Source organism: Cebus imitator, unplaced genomic scaffold, assembly GCF_001604975.1.
Source record: "Cebus imitator isolate Cc_AM_T3 unplaced genomic scaffold, Cebus_imitator-1.0 Scaffold57, whole genome shotgun sequence".
NCBI lineage: Eukaryota > Metazoa > Chordata > Mammalia > Primates > Cebidae > Cebus > Cebus imitator.
The window spans coordinates 1,231,787-1,257,843 of record NW_016107372.1 but is presented as its reverse complement, the minus strand read 5'-3'; the positions used below and the strand labels follow the sequence as shown (position 1 = coordinate 1,257,843).

At 37.7% G+C, this 26,057-nt stretch overlaps 1 protein-coding gene across 3 annotated transcripts in view; it reads left to right on the top strand.

The window, feature by feature from the left end:
- Positions 1–667: 667 nt before the first annotated feature.
- SP140L (SP140 nuclear body protein like) overlaps positions 668–26,057 on the top strand; it is a 62,516-nt gene continuing 37,126 nt past the window's right edge. For 2 of the 3 annotated variants that reach the window (XM_017529075.2, XM_037738729.1), the window contains exons 1-2: positions 668–822; positions 25,442–25,604. In XM_017529075.2, coding sequence (XP_017384564.1) covers positions 791–822; positions 25,442–25,604 — 195 coding nt within the window. In that variant the 5' untranslated portion in view covers positions 668–790. Of the gene's footprint in view, positions 823–8,963; positions 9,184–25,441; positions 25,605–26,057 lie in introns of those variants that run through there. The other variant, XM_037738730.1, reaches the window with a different exon arrangement.

Genomic DNA, 26,057 nt, shown 5'->3' with positions numbered 1-26,057 from the left:
TCCAGCGACTTCTCTGAAGCTCAGAGGTCTCTTCACCCCTGGCTGTTGCACGGTGGCTCCATAGTCAAGATTCCTTAACCCCTTGCACCTAAAATGTTCGCCTCTCTTACCACGCTGGCTCCAGCCTGTGGTCCCAGGGCGTGGAGAGTTCTCTCTCACCTCTGGCTGATTTCCTGGAAGGCTAAGAACACTCTCCCCAGGTTATAAGGCTGAGCATTGTCAGGACCTACCTTAGTCCAGTCCAAGCTCTCCCATGGGCCTGAGAGAAGATTTGAAGTTTCTGGCTTTCCCTCTCACCCCCCAGCCCCCATCCCCAGCCATCTCAGCAAGGACAAGGGGCAAACGCGGAGTCTCCCCCACAGTCTCATGTAAACTATGCCCCTTCTTAGAAGGCAGAGCAGCTAAGGACAATTTTGGTTCTAGGAAATTTGTTTGCTGTCCATTGCACAAGCAAGTGGACTCCAGGAGCTGGCCCTGCTCGTCCCCTGGGCCCTCCTTCCCCGGTCCTGCTGCCTGTCAGGCCTCTCCTCCAACCCTCTGCCACATTTCAGAAAAGCTGAGAATGCCTTGGAATAAGAAAGGAGGAGAAACACAGTGTCTGCATCCAGTCATACACTTGAATAAATACTTTCACTTCTCTTTTCCCCATCTGGGCAGGAGCCTGCGAGGGTGAGTCAGTCTGCCGGCCGACTTCCTGCTCAGCGCCTGGGGAGCCACACTGCACGCAGGCTGGGCAGACAGGAGCTCACAGGCTAGGCTCTGCAGCCCAGGCAGGGCCTGGGGTGGGAAGATGGCAGGCGGGGGCAGTGACCTCAGCACCCGGTGAGTCTTTACCTCTCTTTCTTTCACCTTTATCTCTGGCAGTGTTGGAGCTTTCATGCCTTTAGTTCTGTTTCTGTCTAAAGCTTCACTTTCGTTTAACCCTGCTTTGCAAGAACATAGGTATGTAGTATCATATAATGAAATGAAAGAAAATGTAATGAGGAAATCATATTTTTACAGCTGTAGCAGGACAGCTGTTTGCGTGAGTCCAGCTTGCCATAACACACATGACTTTTCTTGTTTTGAAACTACTGCTCAGCTGGCTGGGACACTCAGAACAGTCATTTCAGTCGTTTGTGACTGGGAGTTATTATTTCCTCGTGATCTTGGAACCCTTTCACGTCCCTCCGCCCTCTCCACCTTCACATATGTCGTGTCAAAGAAGGTAGTTTAGAAAATAGACACTTCAGAGTAAACATCTGGCTTACTTTTGAACACTAGGTACTGTGGTTTCACCTGTCTTGGCAAGAGGCCTCGGTCGGCTTTGGGCTATTTCCTTGACTGACTCAGGGTGTGAGTTCTGATACCATTGACCTTGATCCAAAGAAGGAAAAAGAAGAAAAAGGCCCAGGATGGCAGAAAGCTAAATATTTTTATTTTTATGTCAATTTCCTGTCCTAAGATGGGGGATGCCTCTGACTGGAAAAGAGATGGAAATCCTATCTTTTCTTTAATAGAGTTTATAAATAACACTACTTTTTTTTTTTTTTTTTTAGAAAAGGCTCGCTCTGTCACCCAGGCTGGAGTGCAGTGGCACAGCCCCGGCTCACTGTAACCTCAGTCTCCCGGGTTCAAGCAATTCTCATCTTTTAAATTTGTTAATGAAAAAGAAATACATAACATTCTTGCTCATAAGATTTCGAATAGTGGATAAATATATAATGGAAAAAGTCCCCTTCACCACTCACCCTGCCTCAGAGCCTCCTTTCACAGTCCTGTGAAGGGTCTTGGGCATAACTTTTCTCACGTTTTTCTATGCATTTATGTGTATGAAATATATTTTTGTAAATACACAATTTGTGTTCTCCTTTTGTAATAAATGGGATTACATTGCACGTGCTACTGTGCATTTTTACTCACTTTAATGGTGGAAATCTTAGAGATCTTTTTACCTTAATGCATGTAGATCTACCTCATTCTTTTTATACATACTATTCCAAAGAACTTACATACCATAATTTTTTAACCACTCTTCAATTGAAGGACATTTAGATGTTTTAAATTGTTCACATTTACCAATAAGCTGTAATAATGATTATATATTTCTTTTTGTTTTTTGCATGTACACAAGTATTTATCTTTTGTCTAAGCTTTAAAAAGTAGAATTATCGAAGCAAAGGGTGCTGCTACTTGTTTATAGATTCTGCCAAACTGTCTTTCTAGGAGGCTGAATGTGTTTCACAAATAGCAAATGAGATAAACCATCTTCCTACACACAGCCAAAGTCACAAAGGTGATGAAGAATTGCGTTTTGTTTTGATTTGTATTTTCCTGATTATGTGGAAAGCTGAACAGTGTTTCATGTTTCTTGGCCACTTAAATTTCCTCTTCTGTAATTTTTTGTTTATATTTTGCCAGTGTGATTCAGTTGGGGTGTTTGTCTTTTTTTCATGATGTGGGAAAGTTCACTAAATATTCTGCAAAGTATAAATATACTTTTCTTGTCCCTTACATTTGTATATGGTAACTTTTATTAACAGCTTACAATTTCGTGGATAAACATCTTATGATATAGATTTTAAAACACAGATACGCCCTCATTATAAATAAAGCGATGCAGAGTTCCTGAGGCACTCCATGAGGACGTTCAGTTTTTAAAGTTGTTCTTGTGTTAAGGCGGCATATTTGATTGTGCCTTTGTTCCAGGAAAAGTTTCTTCTCTAAAATCACTGACAACATCTTCTTTTTCAATTTTTAGGCAAAATTATTCTTTCATTGGAACAACTTTAGCTTTCACAGCTTTTATCTCCCCCCGGCGCTTTTGTCTTTTCAGTTTTTTGCTTTGAGTTCATAATAGTTGTCTCAAACTTTGCCTCCATAACAATTACCTAGTGATATGGTTTGGCTCTGTGTCCGCACCTAAATTTCATCTTGAATCATAATCAGAATTCTAATTTCCAGGTGCTGAGGGAGGGACCTGGTGGGAGGTGATTGGATCATGGGGGCAGTTTCTCCCATGCTGTTCTCATTGACAGTGAGTGAATTTTCACAAGATACGATGGTTTTGTAAATGACAGTTTCCCCTGCGCTCTCTCTCTCCTGCTGCCTTATGAAGAAGATACTTGCCTCTCCTTTGCCTTCTGCTATGATTGTAAGTTTCCTGAGACCTCCCTATCCATGCAGAATTGTGAGCCAATTAAACCTCTTTCCTTTATAAATTACCCAGTCTCAGCCAGGTGCAGTGCCTCATGCCTGTAATCCCAGCACTTTGGGAGGCCAAGGTGGGAGAATCACCTGAGGTCGGGAGTGCGACACCATCCTGACCAACATGGAGAAACCCCGTCTCTACTGAAAATACAAAATTAGCTGGGCATGGTGGCACGCGCCTGTAATCCCAGCTGCTTGGGAGGCTGAGGCAGGAGAATCTCTTGAACCCGGGAGGCGGAGTTTGTGGTGGTGAGCTGAGATCGTGTCACTGCACTATCTTTTTGCCCAGTCTGGGCAAAAAGAGCAAAATTCCATCTAAAAAAAAAACAAACACAAATTACCCAGTCTTGGTTACTCCTTTATAGCCGTATGAAAACAAATTAATACATCTAGCTTTTAGCAGCTTTCTTGTTTCTTGTAATTTCCAATTTAAAAACAACAACAACAACAACAAAAAACACCTAAATTGATAGTGTTTATTTTTGAGGCAGGATCTAATTTGTTTCTATAGCTCTGCAAGCTCCCCTGTAATCCACATTTTGTTAATTTCATGTTCAATCTTCATGTTTTTGCTTTATTTAGGTTTTTGTGCACTGTTAAGAACTTTGGGATAGTCTCCTTATCATCTCTGAGATATTCTTCCAGATTGATTTAATCTGATCTTGTGTTCCTCGTGCCTGCTGTGGCCTTATAGCCCCTCTGGGCAGGCTGGACCAGGGCAGCTCACTCTAAATATCCCATTTGCTTGGTCATAAACTGGGAGAACCACATTTTTTCACAGTTCCTATTTTAGCTGAGACCAAATTGTTTTTTGTCTGATCTACAGTTTGAAGGCTCTGTTTTTATTCTTATCAATTTTTTCGGAGGACACCATTAATTATATTATCCTTTTCCCCACTTCTTGTGAACCAAGTGGCCATAGGGGCAGGGTGTGTTTTTGTGTTCTCTCTTCTCTGCCCCTGGCCTGTGAGAGCCTCTCCTTATGCCAATACCCCACTGCCATAGTGATGGCAGCTTTCCAAAAACTCTTGACAGATGATGGAGCAAAATCTCTTCCTCTTCCTTCAAAATGTCTTAAACTTTGGGTTCCCAAGTTAGCCTGTCAGAATATGGCATTTTCTGTGGAATTGCCCTGACTCTATAGACAAATTTGAAGAGAACCAACATATATACAATATTATGCCTTCCATTCTTATGAATATGGCTTATGTAAATTATTAACTTAGAAATACTTTCTATTAAAATATATTTTCTCTCTGAAGATTTTGTACTTCTGCTAGATTTCTTCACAGATATTGGATCTCTTTGTGCTCTTATTAACTATAGTAGTTCTCCCTTATCCACAGTTTCACTTTCTGAGGTTTCAGTTACTCATAGTCAACCATGGTCCAAAAACATTACATGGAAAATTCCAGAAATAAACAATTCATGAGCTTTAACTTACTTCCTGTCCTGAGGAGAGTGATGAAATCTCATGCTGCCCATCTCCATCCCCCACAGGATGCGAACTATCCGTTTTTCCAGCGTATCTGCAATGTAGACACTACCAACCCATGAATCACTGAGTAGCCACCCTGGTAATCAGATCGACTGTCACGTTATGACACTGCTTGTGTTCAGGGAACGCTTATTTTAGTCAATAACGGCCCCAAAGCACACTAGGACTGATGCTGGCATCTCAGACCTACCAAAGAGAAGCCGTCAAGTGCTTCCTTTAAGTGAAAATGTGAAATTTCCTGAAAAAAACCAAAATCATATGCTAAGGTTGCTAATATCTACAGTACAATATTTTGAGAGAGAGAAATAGACCACATTTATATAACTTTTATTACAGTATATGTTATAGTTGATCTACCTTATTATTAAATATTGTTCTTAATCTCATTGTGCCTCATTTATGTATAGATAGGGGAAAACATAGCATATACAGAGTTTGGTACCATCTGCAATTTCAGGCGTCCACTGGGGATCTTGGAAGCATCCCTTGTGGATAAAAGGGAACTAGTGTTCTAAATTCTCTCTTACATTTAAATTTGTGTAGGTGACCCATGTTCTGATCTGTTATATTTTTTATTCTAGTTTCAATACTGAAATGTTTTAGTTGCTATGATTTTCTAGGTAGCGTTCTGTAACCTCTCTTGCTGGGATTCAATTGAGAGACACTAAATGAATAGATAAATTTAACAAGAACTTACATTTTAAAAACTTCTGAGTGATCCCAGCTGGAAACATGGCAGATCTCTGCACTTATTTATAATTCTTTGATCTTGGGTCCTTATTAGGTCACTTTAGTGCTAGGCATTTTAAAATCGTATTTGTAAACAGAAACTCATTTTCCTTTTACATTTTGTAGTTATTTCTTCCAGGCATAAGAGAAATCTATTTGTTTTAGTTTGCTGATCTTGTGCATAGGAGACTTTCCAAGTGGTCTTCTCCCTCCTATTGTCTTGTATTTTTTTCTGGAGAAATAATTACATCTTCGAAATAGCAGCTTTGTCTGTTCTTTTTCAGAATTTATACCTGTAAGTTTTTCTTTTTCTTACTTTTTTCTTTCTTTTCCCTTTAGTACATTAGGCAGAATTGCCAGTGTAATACCAAATAGTAACAAGAAAAATGAGCATTTTAGTTTTGTTCCTGCATTCGGGGGAATTCTTATAACGTTTATCTTGAGACTTTCTGACAGATGCCTTTTTTCAAGTTAAGGACACTTTCTGCAAGCTCTGGTTTACTAAAAGGTATTTCTTTTAATCAAGACCATGTATAGGATATTTATCAAAATGTTTGCCAAACAATCTTTGAGATGATCATCTCATTTTGCTTTTATTAATTGTGCTGTTAATTTTTCCAAAGTAAAACATGCATAGAGAGATTGAAATATAAAACAGTCAACAAGGCCTTAAGAAACAGAAGTAGCTTTTTTGGCCAATTTCCCAGACTGTGTCCAGTTTCCCATATGGATTATCTTTAACCTTTCAGCTCTTCCTTCTGTATCTACTTCTGTAATTTGAAATGATATACTGATATAGCTTATTGTAATTTTTCAAGTTTCACACATTAATCTGTTCATATAATAGGGCAGAAAATGAAGACTTCTCCCATAACACTCCTTTTCATTCTCCATCCATTTTCGTAATACATCACAGTTACAGGTTCATCTTTAATCAGTGTTATCATTATGGTGACTATTTAAATGTTGTTCATAACCAAGTCATATACTATATTACGATCACATTTCCTTTCTTGTGCAACATCCCTCCCAAAAGTAACTATTGTCCTCTTACATATTTGCCTGGATTTTGTGTGCCCTCATTATGAATTCTTCCCAAGCACCCTGAAGAACTCTAAAATTCTCAAGACAGTGAGACAAATTGTGTAATTTATCAATTCCATTTTATTTTCTTGGGGAAGCCCTTCTGGAGTTATCCATTCTCCTGATCCAATGAGTTCTGGCTAGTTTCAGCTTCCAAGACTGACCTTCAGTGTTGGGTCTTGTTTTGTGAACTACATGTATGCTTCTTTCTTGCTTTACTATCTCATTTCACTTTACCACATTATCCAGGAAACTTCTGACTAAGAATTCATAGAAGGTATATATATTAAGATCATTCATATCTGGAAAAATTATTCTTAATCCTCACAACTGTATAACAATTTGGTAAGTCTAAATGTATACTTTGGAAATTAATTTGGTTCACTGTCTGGCAGTTTCCAGCATTGTTAATAAGAAGTCAGATGCCATTCTGATTCTTGATTCTTTCTTTTTTAAAAAAAATTAATTTATTTAACTTTAGGTGCATACTATATCTGGCATTTCTCCCCATGTTATCCCTCCCCACCCTCCCCTCCCTCCCCATCCCCTGCTGTCTCTCCCCTCCACCCCGCCAACTGCCCCCAGTCTGTGATGCTCCTCTCCCTGAGTCCACATGTTCTCATTGTTCAACACCCACCTATGAGTGAGAACATGTGGTGTTTGATTTTCTGGTCTTGTGTCAGTTTGCTGAGAATGATGGTTTCCAGATTCACCCAAGTCCCTACAAAGGACACGAATTCATCGTTTTTAACGGCTGCATAGTATTCCATGGTGTATATGTCTTTCTATGTCACCTGTTTTGCCTCTCTGAAACTTTCTGGCTCTTCTCTTTAATCCCTTGATTCTAAAATCTCATGAAGGTTTGCCTTGGTGTTGGTGTTGTGCTCAGTTCTCCAGAGCCCTTTCAAATGGAGACCAATTTATTTCAATTCTCATCATTTTGCTTGTGATATTATTTGATTATTTTCTCCCTTCTGCCTTATCTCTCTCTTTTATGTTTTGGAATTCTTGTTAGTTGGCTATTAGGTTTCCTAGACTGATCTTCTTAGAGGCTTCTTGTTTTTCTTTTTTCTTGACAATCTTGTATGTTTTCTTTTTAATCTACCTTCTATAACATTTTCTCAGGACCTTCATTTCTTCTAGTGACTTAAAAATTTCTGCCATCATATTTTTAACTTCCAAAAGCCCTTTTAAAAAGTTGTTTTTCTCAGCCGGGCGCGGTGGCTCAAGCCTGTAATCCCAGCACTTTTGGAGGCCGAGGCGGGTGGATCACGAGGTCAAGAGATCGAGACCATCCTGGTCAACACGGTGAAACCCCGTCTCTACTAAAAATACAAAACATTAGCTGGGCATGGTGGTGCGTGCCTGTAATCCCAGCTACTCAGGAGGCTGAGGCAGGAGAATTGCCTGAACCCAGGAGTCGGAGGTTGCGGTGAGCCGAGATCGCGCCATTGCACTCCAGCCTGGGTAATATGAGTGAAACTCCGTCTCAAAAAAAAAAAAAAAAAAAAAAAAAAAAAAAGTTTTTTTTCTCTTATAGCATCTTGTTGTCATTTCAAGAAATCCAATATTTTACAATTACATCTGTTTTTTCCAAGTTTCTTTCCTAGCTCCCACTCCATTATTTGCTTGTTCTGAAATAATTCATCACTTGTCCATTGGGTGTCCATTCACATTTAGGAATGAGACACTAAAAGTCTGATTAGGAGCACTGTGTAAGGAATGCCTCTCACTGACTGTACTGCATTTGGATTTTCACCTTCCAATTTATCTTCTGAAGAAATAGTGCCTCTAATTCCTGGCCACTTCCAGAGTTCAAAAACATACATGGGCTTACTCCTTGTCAGCATTTTCTCTACAAGCGATCAGGCATTTTATTCTGTGAAATTAGCTGCCATGTATCCACCTATCTTCTGAAATGTTTTGTTATCTCTTATCAGATGTCCTTTTGTCTCCTATTACCTGGTTCGTTCTGCTTCTCTGCCTGTGACTCTCTATTATCATGAGATTTCACAGGGAACAAAGATGAATGCAGGTGTGTTTAACCTGCCAGGCTTAACCAAATACCGAGACTGATTCTCTAATGTGATTTGTCCTGGTGTGGTAGGGGCTAGAACTGAAGCCTAAGCACTGCCATCTTATAGAGAAACCACTTGGGCAGAGGTGTCGTTCTCAGAACAGTTAATATACATCAATTTTCAGAAGTGTTAGGGTAAAAGTCTCCACTGCTACCCCCCTTCCGTTGCAACAAACCACAGACTTTAGCTTCTGTACAGGCAGCTTGCCTTGCACACCCCTGTGCCCCCCTGAACAAGAAAAGGATGTGGTTTTGCAGTTTAAATGCCTTGCTCCCCCTGAGCTCGGGGCCACAGGTTGGAGAGACATGAGCCCTCCGTGGCTGCTGGCAATAAAGACCCTGCAATTTGGCATACTTTTGTCTTGGTGTTGATTTTCTGCTAGCTCCGGTGCTACATCTGGAGGCCCCAGTGAGATCTTTCTCCATCCATCACCAGACAAAAGCCATCTCAGAGCCCCGGCCGGGTGGTTGCCCCCACCCCGGGGATCCCTAGGGGAGGCACCCACTGAGACGTTCCAGGGCACCAGGGTTCAGGCCCCATGGTGACTGTGTAACTGCGCTGCCGACATTCACTCAAAATTCTTCAGGGTCCTGGGAACCTCCAGAGGTAAGTCTGTTCTGGAATCTGGGGACCGGTCCATTGGTATCTGTAGCCTGAGCCAGGGGACCGGACACAGTCACTGCAACTCTGACCCTGGCAAGCCTCCCTAAGATGTCACCTGAGGCTCTGGCATCTGGTAGCTGGTATAGTGGGTATCAGTGCTTGGTTGTTTTCCATAACCTCTGTGTGAGTGTGAAAACGAATGTGTATATATGTAGTCCCATGGCCAGTAGGCTACAGGGCTTGTGAGGGCCTTCACCCACGGTTCCATGGGAGCGTCATAAGGCATAACAAGGATTCATCTCAGAACCAAAAATTCTGAGGTAACCAGGCCCGGGGTTTATACGGGGACACCTTAGCCAAGACATCCTGAAATATCCCTTCAGGAACATGGCTGGGCAGGCATCAGACTGGTCTCCCATCTGGGGTGCACCCATCCTTTGTCTGTCAATCCTATATGTGGTTCTGTCTGTTTTGTAGATTCACCAGTTTTGCTAAACTTTTGTTGGCTGTTATACAATGGTTCAGACCTGCTTCCCTTAAGGTAGAAAACATTCTACCGTGGCTGACGGACCACTGGCTGCAGGGGACCTTTACTGACTTCATGCTCCTGGAAATAACTCTGTTCTCTTTCCTTTTCCTATTCCTTTTCTATCATGAGGCCTCATTCTTCCTTTCCTAATTCTTTCTCTTTTTAATGTCCAAGAGAAAATTCCGCCCTCAGCAACTTGTGTGTAATTTTTCTCTGTCTTAGGGAATCAAACCTTAAATAAGAAACTACCAGCCCTCTTCACCCATTTAGGGTGAAAAAGGAGTAATTTTCTCTTCTGTCAAAAGAGAGAAGAGAGGAGAGAGTACAAGAACAAGAGAGGAGACAGAGAGGACAAGGAGAGACAGAGAGAGAGGAGAGGAGAGAAAAGGAGAGAGAGAGTGAGAAGAGAGAGAAATAGGGAGAGAGAAATTTAATGCTTTTTAGGGTCCCTATGTCAAGGTGACCAAAAACCACAGGGGCAGGAAACTCGCAGCCAGCCTAGCAGCAGCGAGCTCAGTGTGGCTGCAAGCTGAAGGTGGCTGTGAGCTCAGTTTTAAACTGACACCAAAATTGTTTTTTTTTTCCTTTCTCTGCTGACCGCCAGCCCCACCCAGCTTTCAGGCAGGCCACACAACCTCAGGGTGCAGTAATCGCATCCAGAATATGACTCAAGAAAACTTTCTGCCTGCCTTTACTACAAGTGGCCTGTTAGCACAGTAGTTAAGGTATAGGGCCTGCAACTGCAATGTTGCTGTTTCAAATCCTCAGTGGGAGCCAGTCTTAAATCTAGAAGGAAACTTCTTGGGAATATTCAAAAGCTGAAAGCTATAGAACTTCATGTTCAGTATAATTCATCTTGGTTAGAATTGGCTCTCTCTACAGCAGAACTTTTCCATCTAAATTGGCTTAAAACAAACAAACAAAAAAAGTCTAGTTAAAACCGGTTCCAGGACCCAGAGAAAAACCAAATGAGGTGATCTAGCTCCTGGCCCTTCACCCCCTTCCAATGCATGATGGACAGTTTCAAAGTGGGGTTTTCAGGACAATATGGGGAAAAGTTAAAACTGGAAAAGCTCTGCACATTGTGTGAACTAAAGTGGCCATCGTTTGGAGTGGGGTAGCCAGACACGGGAATCTACAATCCAAAATTCACCCAAGCAGTATGGAACGTTGTGACGGGTCCCCTGGGCACCCTGACCAACACCCATACATTGATCAGTGGCTGAATCTGGTCCGACGCCACCCACCATGGTTAATCAAATGTATACAAAAGGCCGCGGAGGACCAAGAGTTGCCCCCACCTTACCCTAGGCCTTCTAGGCAAGAACCTCAACACCCTACCCCAGACAGCACGAGTGGCCAGCCCTTGTCCCCACTGCATACCTGCAGTGGGGCCCTACACCCACCCGGGATTCCACCCCTCCAAGAGGCACCCCCAATGGAAGACAGTGGGTTCACCCATTCTTTGTCCACATCCCCTTTTCCTCAAGTGACTTGTACAATTGGAAGGCTCAGCAGCCTCCATTCTCTAAAAAGCCTCAGACACTCACAGGACTCCTGGAGTCCACTCTGCAGACTCATCGCCCCACTTGGAATAACTGTCAGCAGTTACTTATCATTCTGTTTACCACCGAAGAGAAAAGCAGAATTAAATAAAAGGCCCTTAAGGCCATTATAGGTCTGGTGAAAGGTATAATAGAGGAAAACTGAGACCGGATTAAAGACATTTTTCCTTCTACCTGACCCCAGTGGGGCTCCAACACCTCGGGAGTCACCAGTCTCTGAACGCTTTTCACCAGTATCTTTTAGCAGGGGTTAAGGGGGCAACTAGGAGGCCCACACACGGGCCCCTCCTAATATATGGGTAATACCCTCCATGGGCACCGAGGAAAAAACTGTCCAGACCAGAGGCACAACCAGTGCCTAAAGAATATCTTAGTTTAAGGTAATATTACTCAGCCATTTCCTTTATATAATCCTGCATGTAGTCGGAGCTATACTAACTCATTTAGTGCTGATTTATAAAATCCTACTATATAACCATATAGTAGCTTATAGTGGAAGAAATGCCTAGAGCAGTCACAGAACAAAAGCAGTACGTGGGAAAACAGCCAGACCAAGACAAGAACCAAAAATCCATGTGGTGGTGTCCCTGCCTGAAAGGGCATGTGCTGTATGGCAGGCTTGGAGCAAGTGCCTCTCCTCCTGATAAAGGAGTTGTAGTACTTTGCATCCAGTTCCTGTGAAAAGTAGGCTTCAGGCCTGAGATCCTGAAAGTAACCAAGGGAGAAGAACCCCTCTGGCGTGACCAGTCACAATGGCTATATACCCTGTCAGTCTTTTCTCGCTTCTGTGCTAGCTCAAATCATCCTCCCATAAATATCTAAAGAGAAAAACACAAGTCTGTCAGCTCCCATTGCATTAAGCTTACAATATCCTTCTATTAAAAATCCTTTGAAATCTCCAGCCCCCTACTGTGCATGGCCCCCTCCCTGCCTGGGTGACATAATAGGGTGGCCCCCTTGCTTGTAACTCTACCAGCCCCAATTCTGTCCCTCCCAGAATGGTGGATTCTGCCAGACACAAGGACTGTGGTCCCCAAGACCTTAGGACGGGTCCTACTTAGGAACACACATCAGGACACACACTTAGGACAGGTAGGACTAACTAAGCTGCTGAGGGCCAGATACTACATTCCACATCTACACGAATTTGTCAGGGAAACCACAACTCAGTCTGATGTATATGCCAGGATAAATCCAGGAGGCAATTGATTTTCTGCTCACTCCGGTACTACACTGGAATTCCTGAGATAACACCTACATGGTCATGTCACATGATTTTTCCTTTCATTCCTGTGTTGGATTTACATGTATTTTATTGTGGGATTTTACCTCATGTGTTTATAAGCAACACTTTTTATTTTATATTTGTCTGGTGTTGATAGCAAAACTGTAACAACCTTATGAAATAATTGGGGATGATTAAAATTTTAAATATATATATATATATATATATTAATGAATGATTTGTTTAATACAGGCATTACCTGTTACTTGAAGGATTGCTGAAAATTGTCCTTTAAACTATTTGAAACTGATGTCTCTGTGTGTAGGTGTGGGGTGAAAGTAGTTTAGGGTAGGTCTGTAAACATATTATCTATTTCTTTTATTTTTAGTTCTTATGCTGACCTTTGAGGCAGTTTTTATCATTTATATTGTCCTAAAAAGTAACATTTTTCCTAGATTCTCTTATTTATTGGTAGAAAGCTGTAAAGGAATTTCTTTTATAAAATTTTAATTCTTTCCTTCTCTGAAGACATACTGTTTTTCTTATTCCTTCCATTGTTTATTATTGTCTTTTTCTTTGTTCTTTTGATCAATCTTTCCACTTTGTTGGTCTTTTAAATGAACCACCTTTAGCTTTTATTGATCCATTACTCTTATTTTTTGTTTGAGATGTAATTACATCTTGCTTAACATTTTTATGTTTTTCTATATGTTTTCTTTTGTAATTCTTCAACTTCGTTGAGGGTATTACATTGCGCTCTGTTTCTTTTTTAAATAAATGAAGTTTTTCAAATTTAAGTTACTTGTCAGTGTTTCTTATTTTCTAATAAATGCATTTTAGGCCATGAATGTTCACCTCTGTGCCACTTTGGTAACATTTGGCCTTTGTAATGAATAATGTTTTCGTTGGAGTTTCTTAGCCATTTGTTATTTTGATTTTGATTTCCTAGTTAACCTAACATAGTGTTTGGAAGCAGCTTTTAAAATTTCTCAGTGGAATGAGTCGGGGAAGTCATCCACTGTCCTTTTGCTTGCTTACTCTGATCCTGTCACACTGTGGTTAGAAATGTGTTTTTTAGGATTTTCATTTGTTAGAATCTATTGCTTCTTTTGTGGCCTAGTGCGTAGTCCTTTCTGAGGCTTTGCCATATTTGAAAGGCAATATATTGTAATGAATAAGAGTGTAGTAATTAATGCCAGATGGAAGAGAGGGCAGGACAGGGGAAGATCAACACTAGAACTAAAGATACATGTGGATGTATCTTTATAATAGAATGATTTATATTCCTTTAGGTATATATGCAGTAATGGGTTTGCTGGGTCAAATGGTGTTTCTGCCTTTAGGTCTTTGAGGAGTTGCCACACTGTTTTCAACAATGGGTAAACTTACACTCCCAACAACAGTGTAAAAGCTTTCTTTTTCTCTGCAACCTTGCCACATCTATTGTTTTTTGACGTTTTAATAACAGCCATTCTGACTGGTGTGAGATGGTATCTCATTATGGTTTTGATTTGCATTTCTCTAATGATCAGTGATGTTGAACGTTTTTTCAGATGATTGTTGGCTACATGTATGTCTTCTTTTAAGAAGTGTCTGTTGATGTCCTTTGTCCACTTTTTAATGGCTTTTTTAAAATTGTAAATTTGTTTAAGTTCCTTGTAGATTCTGGATATTAGACCTTTTTCAGATGGATAGATTGCAAAATTTTTCTCCCATTCACTATGTTGTCTTTTCCCTCTGCTAATAGTTTCTTTAGTTTAATTGAATCCTATTTGGAAACTTTTGCTTTTGTTGCAATTGCTTTGGGTTTTTTTGTCATGAAATCTTTGCCTGTGAATATGTCCTGAATGGTATTCCCTAGATTTTCTTCTAGGGTTTTTATAGTTTTGGGTTTTACATTTAAGTCTTTAATCCATCTTGAGTTAATTTTTGTATATGGTATAAAGAAGAAGTCCAGTTTAAATTTTCTGCATATGGCTAGCCAGCACTCTAAGCACCATTTATTAAATAGGGAGTTCTTTCTCCGTTGCTTGCTTTTGTCAGGTTTGTTGAAGATCAGATGGTTGTAGGTGTGTGGTCTTATTTCTGAGTTCTCTATTCTTTTCTTTGGTCTGTGTATAAGTTCCTGTACCAGTACCATGCTGTTTTGGTTACTGTAGCCTTATGGTATAATCTGAAGTAGGTATCGTGATGTCTTAAGCTTTTTTCTTTTGGCTTAAGATTGACTTGGCTATTTGGGCTCTTTTTTGGTTCCATATGAATTTTTAAATAGTTTTTCCTAATTCTGTGAAGAATGTCCATGGCAGTTTAATGGGAATAGCATTGAATCTATAAATTAGTTTGGGCAATATGGCCATTTTCATGATATTGATTCTTTCTATCTATGAGCATGGTGTGTTTCTCCATTAGTTTGTGTCCTCTCTGATTTCTTTGAGCAATGGTTAGTGGTTCTTGAAGAGGTCCTTCACGTCCCTTGTTAGCTATATTCTGAGGTATTTTATTCTCTTTGTAGCAATTGTGAATGGGAGTTCATTCATGATTTGGCTCTCTGCTTGCCTGTTGTTGGTGTATAGGAATGCTAGCAGTCCTTGCACATTGATTTTATATCCTGAGACTTGGTTGAAATTGCTTATCAGCTTAAGATGCTTTTGGGCTGAGACAATGGGATTTTCTAGATATAGGATCATGTCATTTGCAAACAAAGATAATTTGACTTCCTATTTGAATACCTTTTATTATTTTCTTTTGCCTGATTCCCCTGGCCAGAACTTCCAATACTATGTTGAATAGGAGTGGTGAGATAAAACAGAAAAAGAAAACTTCAGGCCAATATCTTTGATGAACATTGATGCAAAAATACTCAATAAAATACTGGCAAACCGAACTCAGCAGCATATGTTTTTGTTTTGTGCTGGATTTCAAGGGGTATGCTTCCAGCCTTTGCTCATTCAGTGTGATGTTGGCTATAGGTTTGTCATTTATGGCTCTTATTATTTAGAGATATGTTCCTTCAATATCTAGTTTATTGAGAGATTTTTAACATGAAGAGATGTTGAATTTTTTCAAAGGCCTTTTCTGCATCTATTGAGATAATCATGTGGTTTCTGTCTTTAGTTCTGTTTACGTGATGAATCACATGCATTGATTTGTGTATGTTGATCCAACTTTGCATCATGGGGGTGAAAACATATATCCACACAAAGACTTGCATGCAAATGTAGTAACATTATACTAACAGTTATAGTAATGTTATAGTTAAATTTCACAAAATCTCTTATACTGTTTCCAAAAGACCATTTTATAGCAACATGTAAGGGTTCCAGTTTTTCCACATCTTTGCTAAAACTTGTTATTTTATGTGTTTGTAGCCATTCCAATGAATGCATATTACTGTTTTGTTGTGGTTTGAATTTGCTTTTCTCTAATGACTAATGATACTGAGCATGTCTTCATGTGTTTATTATCTTCCATATGTCTTTTGGAGAAATATCTATTCAAATCATTTGCCCATTTTTAAATTGGGTTATCTTATTGTCAGAATTCTTTACATATCTGAATACAAGTAGTTTATTGAAAATAAAATTAGCTAGTATTTTCTCCCAGAGTGTGGCTCATCTTTTCTTTTTCTCAATAGTATACTTGAAACACAAAAGATTTCAATTTTGTTAAATTTCAATTTATCAATTTATTCTTTTAGGGATCATACTTTTGATGTTGTAGCTAACTCTTTGTTTAACCTAAATTCACAAATATTTTTACTTTGTTTTCTTCTACAAGTCTTATCATTTTCACTTTTTTAGAAGACTACTATATAATTTGGGGAACCCAGTGAAAAATAAAATGGGGGGGATCCTTGTTCACAAATTATTAAGGATTTCAGAACAGTAAAAGCAAAGCACTAAACTAAGCACAGAGTCTTTTGTGACTGCACAGGATGCATGCTCATGAAGCCAGCACTGCTCTTACATTTAGATCCATGATCCATTTTGAGTTGATTCGTGTATATGATGTGAGGTAAGGGTATACATTCATATTTTTGCATGTATCTATGCGATTGTACTTGTAATATTTGTTGAAAATACTATCTTTTACTCATTTAATTGCCTTGGCACTTTCGTTCAAAATCAATTGTCAAAACCACAGGGTTTATTTCTGCACTCTCAATTCTGTTTCACTGATCTTTATATATCTTTCTGCCAGTACTGAAATTGTGTTGATTCATGTAGCTTTATAATAAATGTTGAAATAAGAAAGTATAAATCTTCCAACTGTTTTCTTCTTTTTAGAGATTGTTTTGGCTATTCTGGATTCTTTGCAATTCCATATAAATTTTAGGATCAGCTTCTCAATTTTTTTCAAAAAAGCCATTTGAGATTTTGATAGGAATCACACTGAGTCTATAGGTCAATTTGGAAAGAATTACCAGGTTAAATATATTGAGTCTTCCGGCCGGGCGCTGTGGCTCACGCCTGTAATCCCAGCACTTTGGGAGGCTGAGACGGGTGGATCACGAGGTCAAGAGATCGAGACCATCCTGGTCAACATAGCGAAACCCCTTCTCTACTAAAAATACAAAAATTAGCTGGGCATGGTGGCGCACGCCTGTAGTCCCAGCTACTTGGGAGGCTGAGGCAGGAGAATTGCTTGAACCCAGGAGACAGAGGTTACGGTGAGCCGAGATCACACCATTGCACTCCAGCCTGGGTAACGACAGCGAAACTCCATCTCAAAAAAAAAAAAAATATATATATATATATATATACACATAATATATATGTGTGTGTGTATATATATATATATATAGAGAGAGAGAGAGAGAGAGAGTCTTCCAATCCACAAACATGGTTATCACTATTTATTTAGATGATTCATTTCGTTCAGTAATGTTTTTTCATTTTCAGCATATAAGTCTTGCATTCTGTTTGTTCAATTCATTCCTAAATGTTTTATTATTTTGTCTACCTTTAATTTTGAATTTGAAAACTCAACTTTTAAATTTCTGAGTTTACTAGTTGGTTGTTTTATAGAAACAATATCACTGAATAAGTTTTGGAGGTATTAAATATACTTATTCTAGGCCAGGCACAGTGGGTCATGCCTGTAATCCCAGCACTTCGGGATGCCGAGGCAGGTGGATCACTTGATGCCAGGAGTTTGAGACCAGCCTGGCCAACATGGCGAAACTCTGTCTCTACTAAAAGTGCAAAAATTAGCCAGGCACGGTAGCACACAGCTATAATTCCAGCTACTAGAAAGTCTGAGGCAGAATTGCTTGAACCCAGGGGCTGAGGTTGCAATGAGCCGAGATCGAGCCACGGCACTCCAGCCTGGGTAACAGAGAGAGACTCCATCTCAAAAATAAAAGAAAATTAAATACTCTAAAGTCTTATTCTATTTATTTATTATTTTTCTCTGATGTTACCAAAAAATGGTAAAAAGAAAGATCAGAAGGGACTGATTAGAACCCTGAAACTGTCCGCTAAGCCAGTGTTAACATCTGGGGTGTAGTGGTTTCATGCCTTCCCTAACATTTATTCTGAATTTATACACAAATGAAAGACTTTTTTAGTTTAATTCATATAAAAGGGGGATCATAATATATTAATTGGAACATGATGTTTTCATTAAACAATAAAACGATTACCTTCAACCCAAATTACTATAATTAAATAGCAATGTAATATTTCAACAGTGTACATTTATGAGAATGCACTCAACCATTCAGCCAAATGGACAGTTATGTTATTTTCAGGTTTAAGGGTATATGTTTTTGTTTGTTTGATTTTGCTACTAAAAGCAATGCTGCAATAAATACTTTTGTGTTTGTGAGCATCTAATCAACAAACATTTATTGAACACATTGTATATATCAGGTACTCAAGAAAAATCAATGGACAAAACAGACTCCACTGCCCTTATGGCATACATATTTTTGGGAGAAGAGAGACAGTGAAAAAGATGATAAACAATAAACAAACAAATGCATAATTTATTTAATATGTTAGGGAATGATAAGGGAATGGGAAAAAGAAATAGAGGCAGATAAGGGGCTTGGGAGTCTGGGGGCAGGCTGGGGGATTGTGGTTGTAATTTTAGATAGGTTGGTCAAAGCAAGCCTCATTGAAGAGGTGATAGTGAATCAAGGATCAAAAAGAGACAAGGAAATTAGTTCACTGTATAGATACATGTATCTATGCTAGGCAGAAGAAGTAGCCAGTATCAATTCCCTAAGGCTAGAGCATGTCTGGTTCGTCAAGAAACAACAAAGAGGTGAGTGTGGCCAGACAGAAGAGATAAAGGGGAGAGGAGAGACGGTTGGATCATTTCAGACCCTTTAAATAGTGTAAGGACCTGGCTTTCACTCTTAAAGAAATGGGGAGCACTGTTACTACGAAGTCAGGTAATGTCAAGAAAAAAAGAAGAATTAAAAAGAAAAAAAGAAAAAGAAATGGGGAGCATTGAAAGTTCTGCATTTCTTGTTTCTAGAAGACACGTTTATCTTTTCGTTTCCATAGTATAGATTCCAAAAGTAATATACCTTAAAATTTAGCAGTTACTGCCAAATCTTTTCTGAGAAGACTATAGTAATTCATGCTCACACCAGCCATGAGTGCCTGTTTCTGTGAATCTTCTCCCATCTGGCAAAGCATTACTAATGGAATTGTGTTTGCAAATCTAATGGGTGAGAAATGGTTTCTCATTCATGTTTTAGTTTTAATGTATTCATATGTTTATTGGACATTTTAATTTTCTTTTCTTTAAGCTGCCTGTCTCTCAGGTTCATTTTGGAGGGTTTTTTGATCATGTTTTTATTAATAGACTTTAGTCTCTGCCTATTAATATCAGATATATTAACCCTTTGTCATATGTATTGAAATGTTTTTCTACACTGTCTTTCATATCTGTATTGCTTTTTAAAAACATTTAAATCTATTAAGAAAAAATTTCCTTTAACTATTCTTGTCTCAAATTGTTCTTGACTGACTCAGATATTTGTTCTTTCATTTAAATACTTACATTATTTTATCCAGGGTTTTTTTAAAAAAAAAAAACAAAAAACAGAGTCTCACTGTTACCCAGCCTGGAGTGCAGCAGTGTGACCTCGGCTCACTGTAACCCCCACCTCACCAGCTGAAGTGATCCTCCTGCCTCAGCCACTCACATAGCTAGATCTATAGGTGCACATCACAACATCCAGCTAATTTTTGTTTTTTTTTTGTAGAGACAGCGTTTTGTCATGTTATCCAGGCTGGTCTTGAACTCCTGAACTTGAGGGATCAGCCTCCCAGAGTGAGATTACAGGCATTAGCCACCACACTTGGCCCTTATTCAGTTTTAATGGGGTTTCTGGTTGTAAATACACCATACTTACATAATAATTTCAGAAAAATTGATGTTTTAAAATTACTACTTTTTTTCTCGAATTGGGGACATTTTGTATCTCCATTTATTGGAACTTATTTAATTTCCTTCAATAAAATTTTTGTAGTTTTCTTTATATTGGTCTTATACCTTTAAGACACACACATATATATGTATGTATGCACGTATTTAGTATTGAGTCTGTTATTTTTTTAACTTATGTTGTTCCAAATAAGAACTATAAGTTATACATATGTATTTTTTATTCATACTCTTTGGTGTATTAGTTCTTTCTCACACTGTTATAAAGAACTACATAAGACTGGGTAATTTATAAAGAAAAGATGTTTAATTCACTCACAGTTCCACAAGTTTAACAGGAATCATGACTGAGAGGTCTCAGGAAACTTACAATTATGGTGGAGGGTGAAGGGGAAGCAGGCACCTCTTCACATGTCAGAGCAAGAGAGAGTGAGAGAGAGAGAGCAAGGAAGGAAATGCCACACATTTAAATAATCAGATCTTTCTCGTGAGAACTCACTCACTATTACGAGAACAGCATGGGAGAAATCTGCTCCCATGAGCCAGTCATCTCCCACCAGGTCCCTCTCCAACATGTGAGGATTACAATTTGCCATGAGATTTGGGCGGGGACACAGCACCAAACCATATCATTTGGCAAATTAATTTTCTAGTTCTTATGAATTTTATTAGGTCTTTAGCTTTTCTATGTATGTAATTATAGAACACATAATAGTGTACCCTATTTTAGTATTTATACTAATTGTTTTATTTTCGTAGTCTATCACATTAGGTAAAGCTTCCAAAATATGCATATGTGTATGTGCATATATATATATTTGTACACATACATGCACACATGCACATATATATGTGTATATATGTATAATGGTGGTAATGGTAGACATTATGATATTGTTTTCTATTTAAATAACTTCACCATTCATATTTACTATAACATTTGCTGATATTAGAGTTCATGTTATGTTAGTTTTTATTTCACATAGAGTTTTTACTTTAAAAAATCGTTGTTAAGACTTATCAAATTCCCTGTTAAAACCATTTGTGAATATATTTAAATACCTCTCCTTTCATTTATTGATGTAAAATTATAGAGATTTTCTAATATTGAACTATTTTTTCTCTTATTTAATCTCATTGTCATTCTCTTTCTCTTTCTTTTTGTTTCTAAATACCCTGCAGCTACAAGTTTTATTTCATCTTTTACCCAACACAGTGTGCTTTGTTTTGTTTTCTAAAATCTTAAGAAATTTATTTTCATTATACAATCTGTTTCACTTCTATTGATTGTAACTTACTGAGACTTTTGTGGCCAAGATTATGCTAAATATTGATAATGTATTCCTCTGTTTTTAAGTCACAATATTAAATAATAAATCCTTCTTATTAATTTATGTAGAACCTGTATATTTTGTCCATTTTTGGTACATGGAAAGAGTAAAAAACTAGGGGTGAATTGTTTTGCAATGCTCACAAAACATTTTTCCCATTATTTGTTTCTTGAATTTTGAATTGACATTAATGGGAACTGTTCTGCTTTTTGTTTTACTTAAAGTTGCATACTATAAATTGCATATTTTTCATTTCAACATATTTTGTGTCACTGTGTGTTCAGTTGGATTCTATCTTTGATTCCAATCAGTATCAATATCAACAATATTGACGATGCCTTTTCAATATCATTGATATTGCCTTTCAGTATCATTTTTTCATGCATATTCAGTGTTATAATTTTTCAACATTTTTTCTGTTTTGCCTTTTATAATTCACTGTTTTTCTTATCTCTCTAAAAATGCAAACTATGTTTGCTCTTTATTTTTATTTTCAGTGTTTCATAGGTTTTATAATGTCTGATTTTACTTAATTAGTAGTTACCTTCAACTTTTCAAATTCATTGTTTAATCTGTATTTCTGTAATTGTTACAGTTGATCTGAAACCATACTGTTCCACTATATTGTTTCCGTGCTTAAAAAAATTTTTTAACTCAGTTTTTCATCACCAACCCTGCTCAACATTCTAAGTTTGTTGATTTACTCAAGTGTCTATTGATCTGTGGTTATTTGTTTCTAATTAAGAGTAGGCTTTGGAAATCAATCAATGTGATTTACCAATTAAAAAATAAAGAAGGAAAAACATATTAATATGTCATTAATGAATTTGATAAAATTTAACATCTGTTCATGATAAAATTCCCAGCATATTGGAAATAGGTAGGAACTTAGCAAATTAGAAATAGGTAGGAAAATCATATGAATATCTTGGGAGATGCATTTGATAAAATTCAACATATGTTCATGATAAAATTCTCAGCAAATTAGAAATAGGTAGAAATGCAAAACACAGTGGCTAACAGCTGTGATCCCAACTCTTTGAGAGGCCAAGGTGGGAAGATCACTTGAAGCCAGGTATTCAAGACCAGCCTAGGCCACAAAGCAAGACCGTATCTCTGCAAAATATAAAAATAACATAAAAAATTAACTGGACATGGTGACATGCATCTGTAGTCCTAGCTATTCAGGAAGCTGAGGTGGAACTATTACTTGAGCCCAGGAGTGTGAGGCTGTCATGAGCTGTGATGCACTCCATCCTGGACAGCAGAGTGAAACCTTCAAAGAAGGAAGGGAAGAGAAGGGAAGGGAAGGGAAGACAAGGGGAGGGGAGGGAAAAGAGAAGAGAAAGGGGAAGGAAAGAGGAAGGAAAGGAGAGGGAAGGGGAAAGGGAGGAGAAGGGGAGGGGAGGAGAGGGGAAGAGAAGAGAGAGAGGAAGGGAAGAGAAGGAAGAGAGGAAGGAAAGGAGGGAGGAAGGAAGAAAGGAAGAGAGAGAAAGAAAGAAAGAAAGAAGAAAGAAAGAGAGAAAGAAAAAGAAAGAAAGAGAGAGAAAAAGAAAGAAAGAGAGAAAAAGAAAGAAAGAAAGAAAGAGAAAGAAAGAAAGAAAGAAAGAAAAAGAGAGGAGAGAGAGAAAGAGAAAGAAAGGGAAAAAGGTAAGAATATGTGTAAAGGTGTAACAAACATCATATTTAGTGCTTTTCTAGTTGCTTTTTCCTTAAAATTGGAAATAAGGCAAGGAAGTCGTCTCTCACCTCTTCTCTTCAACATTGTATTTAAACTCCAGACCAGTGAAATAAGATCCAAAAAAAGAAATAATTGTTATTTGGGGATAAAAACAGTGAATCTGTTTTTATTTGTTGATGACATGATTATTTTCTTTAAAATATAAAGGAAATATGTAATAATTTACTAGAACTAATACATGAACTTAGCAATACCGTAAATATATGGTTAATATTTTTCAAACCAATTATATTTTCATACAATGGTAGGAATTTGAAAAGCAATATTATTTAAAGTAGCACCAGAGATAATAAAATAGGAATCAATTTAATGAAAGCTGTGCTTATTTTTATGCTGAAAGCTGTTAACACAGCTGTGTAAAATTATTCTAAGTAAATGGAGAAATATATGATGCTAGCAGATTGCAAGCTCAATATTGTTGTCAGTTCCACCGTATTTATCTATAGTTTCAATTCAAATCCAAGAAAAATCCAGAAAGCTTTTCTTGCAGAAATTGACAAGTTGATTTGAAAGGTATGTGGCAAATCAAATAATCTGGAAAGTCCAAGACAATCTTTTCTAATTGACTTCAAGTTTTAAGCCATGATATTTAAGACAAAATCATATCAGCATAAGGGTAGATAAACAGATCAATGCTATGGCATGAGAAGTACAGATATAAACCCATGCTTATATTGTAAATTGCTTTTTGAATATTTTCATGACCTTAGAGTGGCAAATTCTTCTTAGATAGTACACTGAAGTCATTAATCATAAAACAAACAAACAAACAAACAAATAAATAAATTGGACTTCATCAAAATTAAAGATTTCTTCCCATCAAAAGACATAATTAAGAAAATAAAAGGAAGCTACAGACTGAGGGAAAAATATTTACAATACATAAATCAGACAATATACTTCTATCCATAATCTATAAAAAAAACTCCTACCCATTAATAAATAAAAGAAAATTTAGTAATATAAATGGGCCAAACATTTGAACATTTTTCACCAAAAAATAAATAAATTGCCAGTAAACACATGGAAATGTGCTTGACATAATTTCATTGTTAAAGAAATACAAATTAAAACTAAAATGAGATATCACATTGTGCACACTTGAATAGCTAAAACTAGAAAGGAAGTCTTTGGAAAACAGTTTGGCATGTTCTAGAATGGTTAAATTTACTTTTACACAATGACCCAGTGATTCCACTCCTACATAGTTACCCAAGAGAAATGAAAACATCTTGCCACAAAAAGACTTGCACAAGAACGGCAGTTTTATTTATACTAATCTCAAACTGGAATCCAATCCAATGTCCATCAACAGAAAAATGAGTAAGCAGATTGTGGTAGATTCGCCCAGCGGAATACCACTCGACAATAAAAATGAACAAAATACTGTTCAATCCAGTAATATGGATAATAAGCAAAAGAAGGCAGACACAAAAACATGTGTATATTTCACCCATTTATATGAAATCCAACAGCAGGCAGTATTAACATATGACAGAAGAAATGACAGCAATGGTTGCCCCTGAGAGGTTGCCTGGCTGCAGGTGGTCAGTATGCAGATTGACAGGCAGTGTATGCACTGCTTTGTTCATTTTTCAAATAACAAATCAGTTTTTACCGTGTGTCTCCCTTCAAATCTCCACTGTTTATTCCAAATTCTGTAGGGCGCCAAGACTATTTTCCTAACCCCGGGAGCATCCCCTACCTACTACTGCAACTAGCACTTTTCTGACCACTTTCTGTCTTCAAGATCTTATTTAAAATCTCTTAGTGCTCACTGGCCTCCACCATTCTCTTGTCATTGTGAATCTAATTCCTTTGTTAACATTTTACTGATCTTTAACCAGAAACTTTTTTTTTTACAGGAATTCAAAACAATAATGTGACATTATTGTTTCCTGCTTCGTGTTGCCTACTGCGAAGTGCCAATAATTCTCTTCTGGTTGGATAAAAAAAGCTCCTAAGTTTTCATAACATTTAGGAATACTGAGATGTTGATTAAAACATTATCAAAGCAATAACATGATCAACTAAGAACTGAAATTAGAGACTCAGCTTTAAAATTGCTTTAACAGGAAACAGCAGCAATTTCTGAAATTCAGATGCCTAAAATGATGAACTGTATATATAACAATAGTATAGACAAATTTATATTAGCACAAAGCAGAACCAAATGTTCCAGGAGGTGTCACTGATATTCTCATGAAATTCTCAATAATGTGGTATTGTTATCATTATTAAACCACACTGTATTATTTACGAATTAATTTTATGATACATGATGGTATTTCCTTCCTAAAGCTATAGACTAGAGAGGGACATCTTATTTTTATTTCATCAGATTTCTTTTCTCTCAGTTGTTAAGATACATTTTCAAGGTTAGATTTTATTTAGATTCATTTTACCATCTCTACAAACACCTCAGAATCTTGATGACCATTTTCACATGGTGTCCTTATTTCCTAGGATGTTCATGAAAAACCAGGATGTAGATGACGGGCTTCTCTATGACACTGTATTCAAGCACTTCAAAAGACATAAGCTGGAGATTTCAAATGCAATAAAAAAGACATTTCCATTCCTTGAGGGCCTCCGTGACCGTGAATTCATCACAGATAAAATGTTTGAAGTAAGTAAAGTTTATTATGTTACAACCTGGCAGATATGCTTTCATATTTTTCAAGTATTTCTGTAAGTTCTCCTGTAAAGTAGAAAAAAAGAGGAGAATCAGAGATCACTGGAGATGGTCCTGCTTCCAGCTGAGGGAATGGTGTTCCATGGTGCCCTCTGGAGCTGGGGCGAATGGCTCTGGAGAAACTAGAACAGAAACAGGCATTCTCCATAAATGTACAATGTTTTATAGAATTCATACACTATAACATAAACTAAAATTTAAAAATAATTTTGATGAGTTTATTTACTGAAATAGTAATTGACAGAGGATTTTATTTCAATTAACATCAATTTAAAATACCTAGATCTGAGACCATTAAAACCTACAGGGAACTGGTGTCTAGAGTGGACAAATTTGGGAGTAGATGCTTGTTATTCTTTCTCCAACACATTTGTCTTCTTTCTTTCT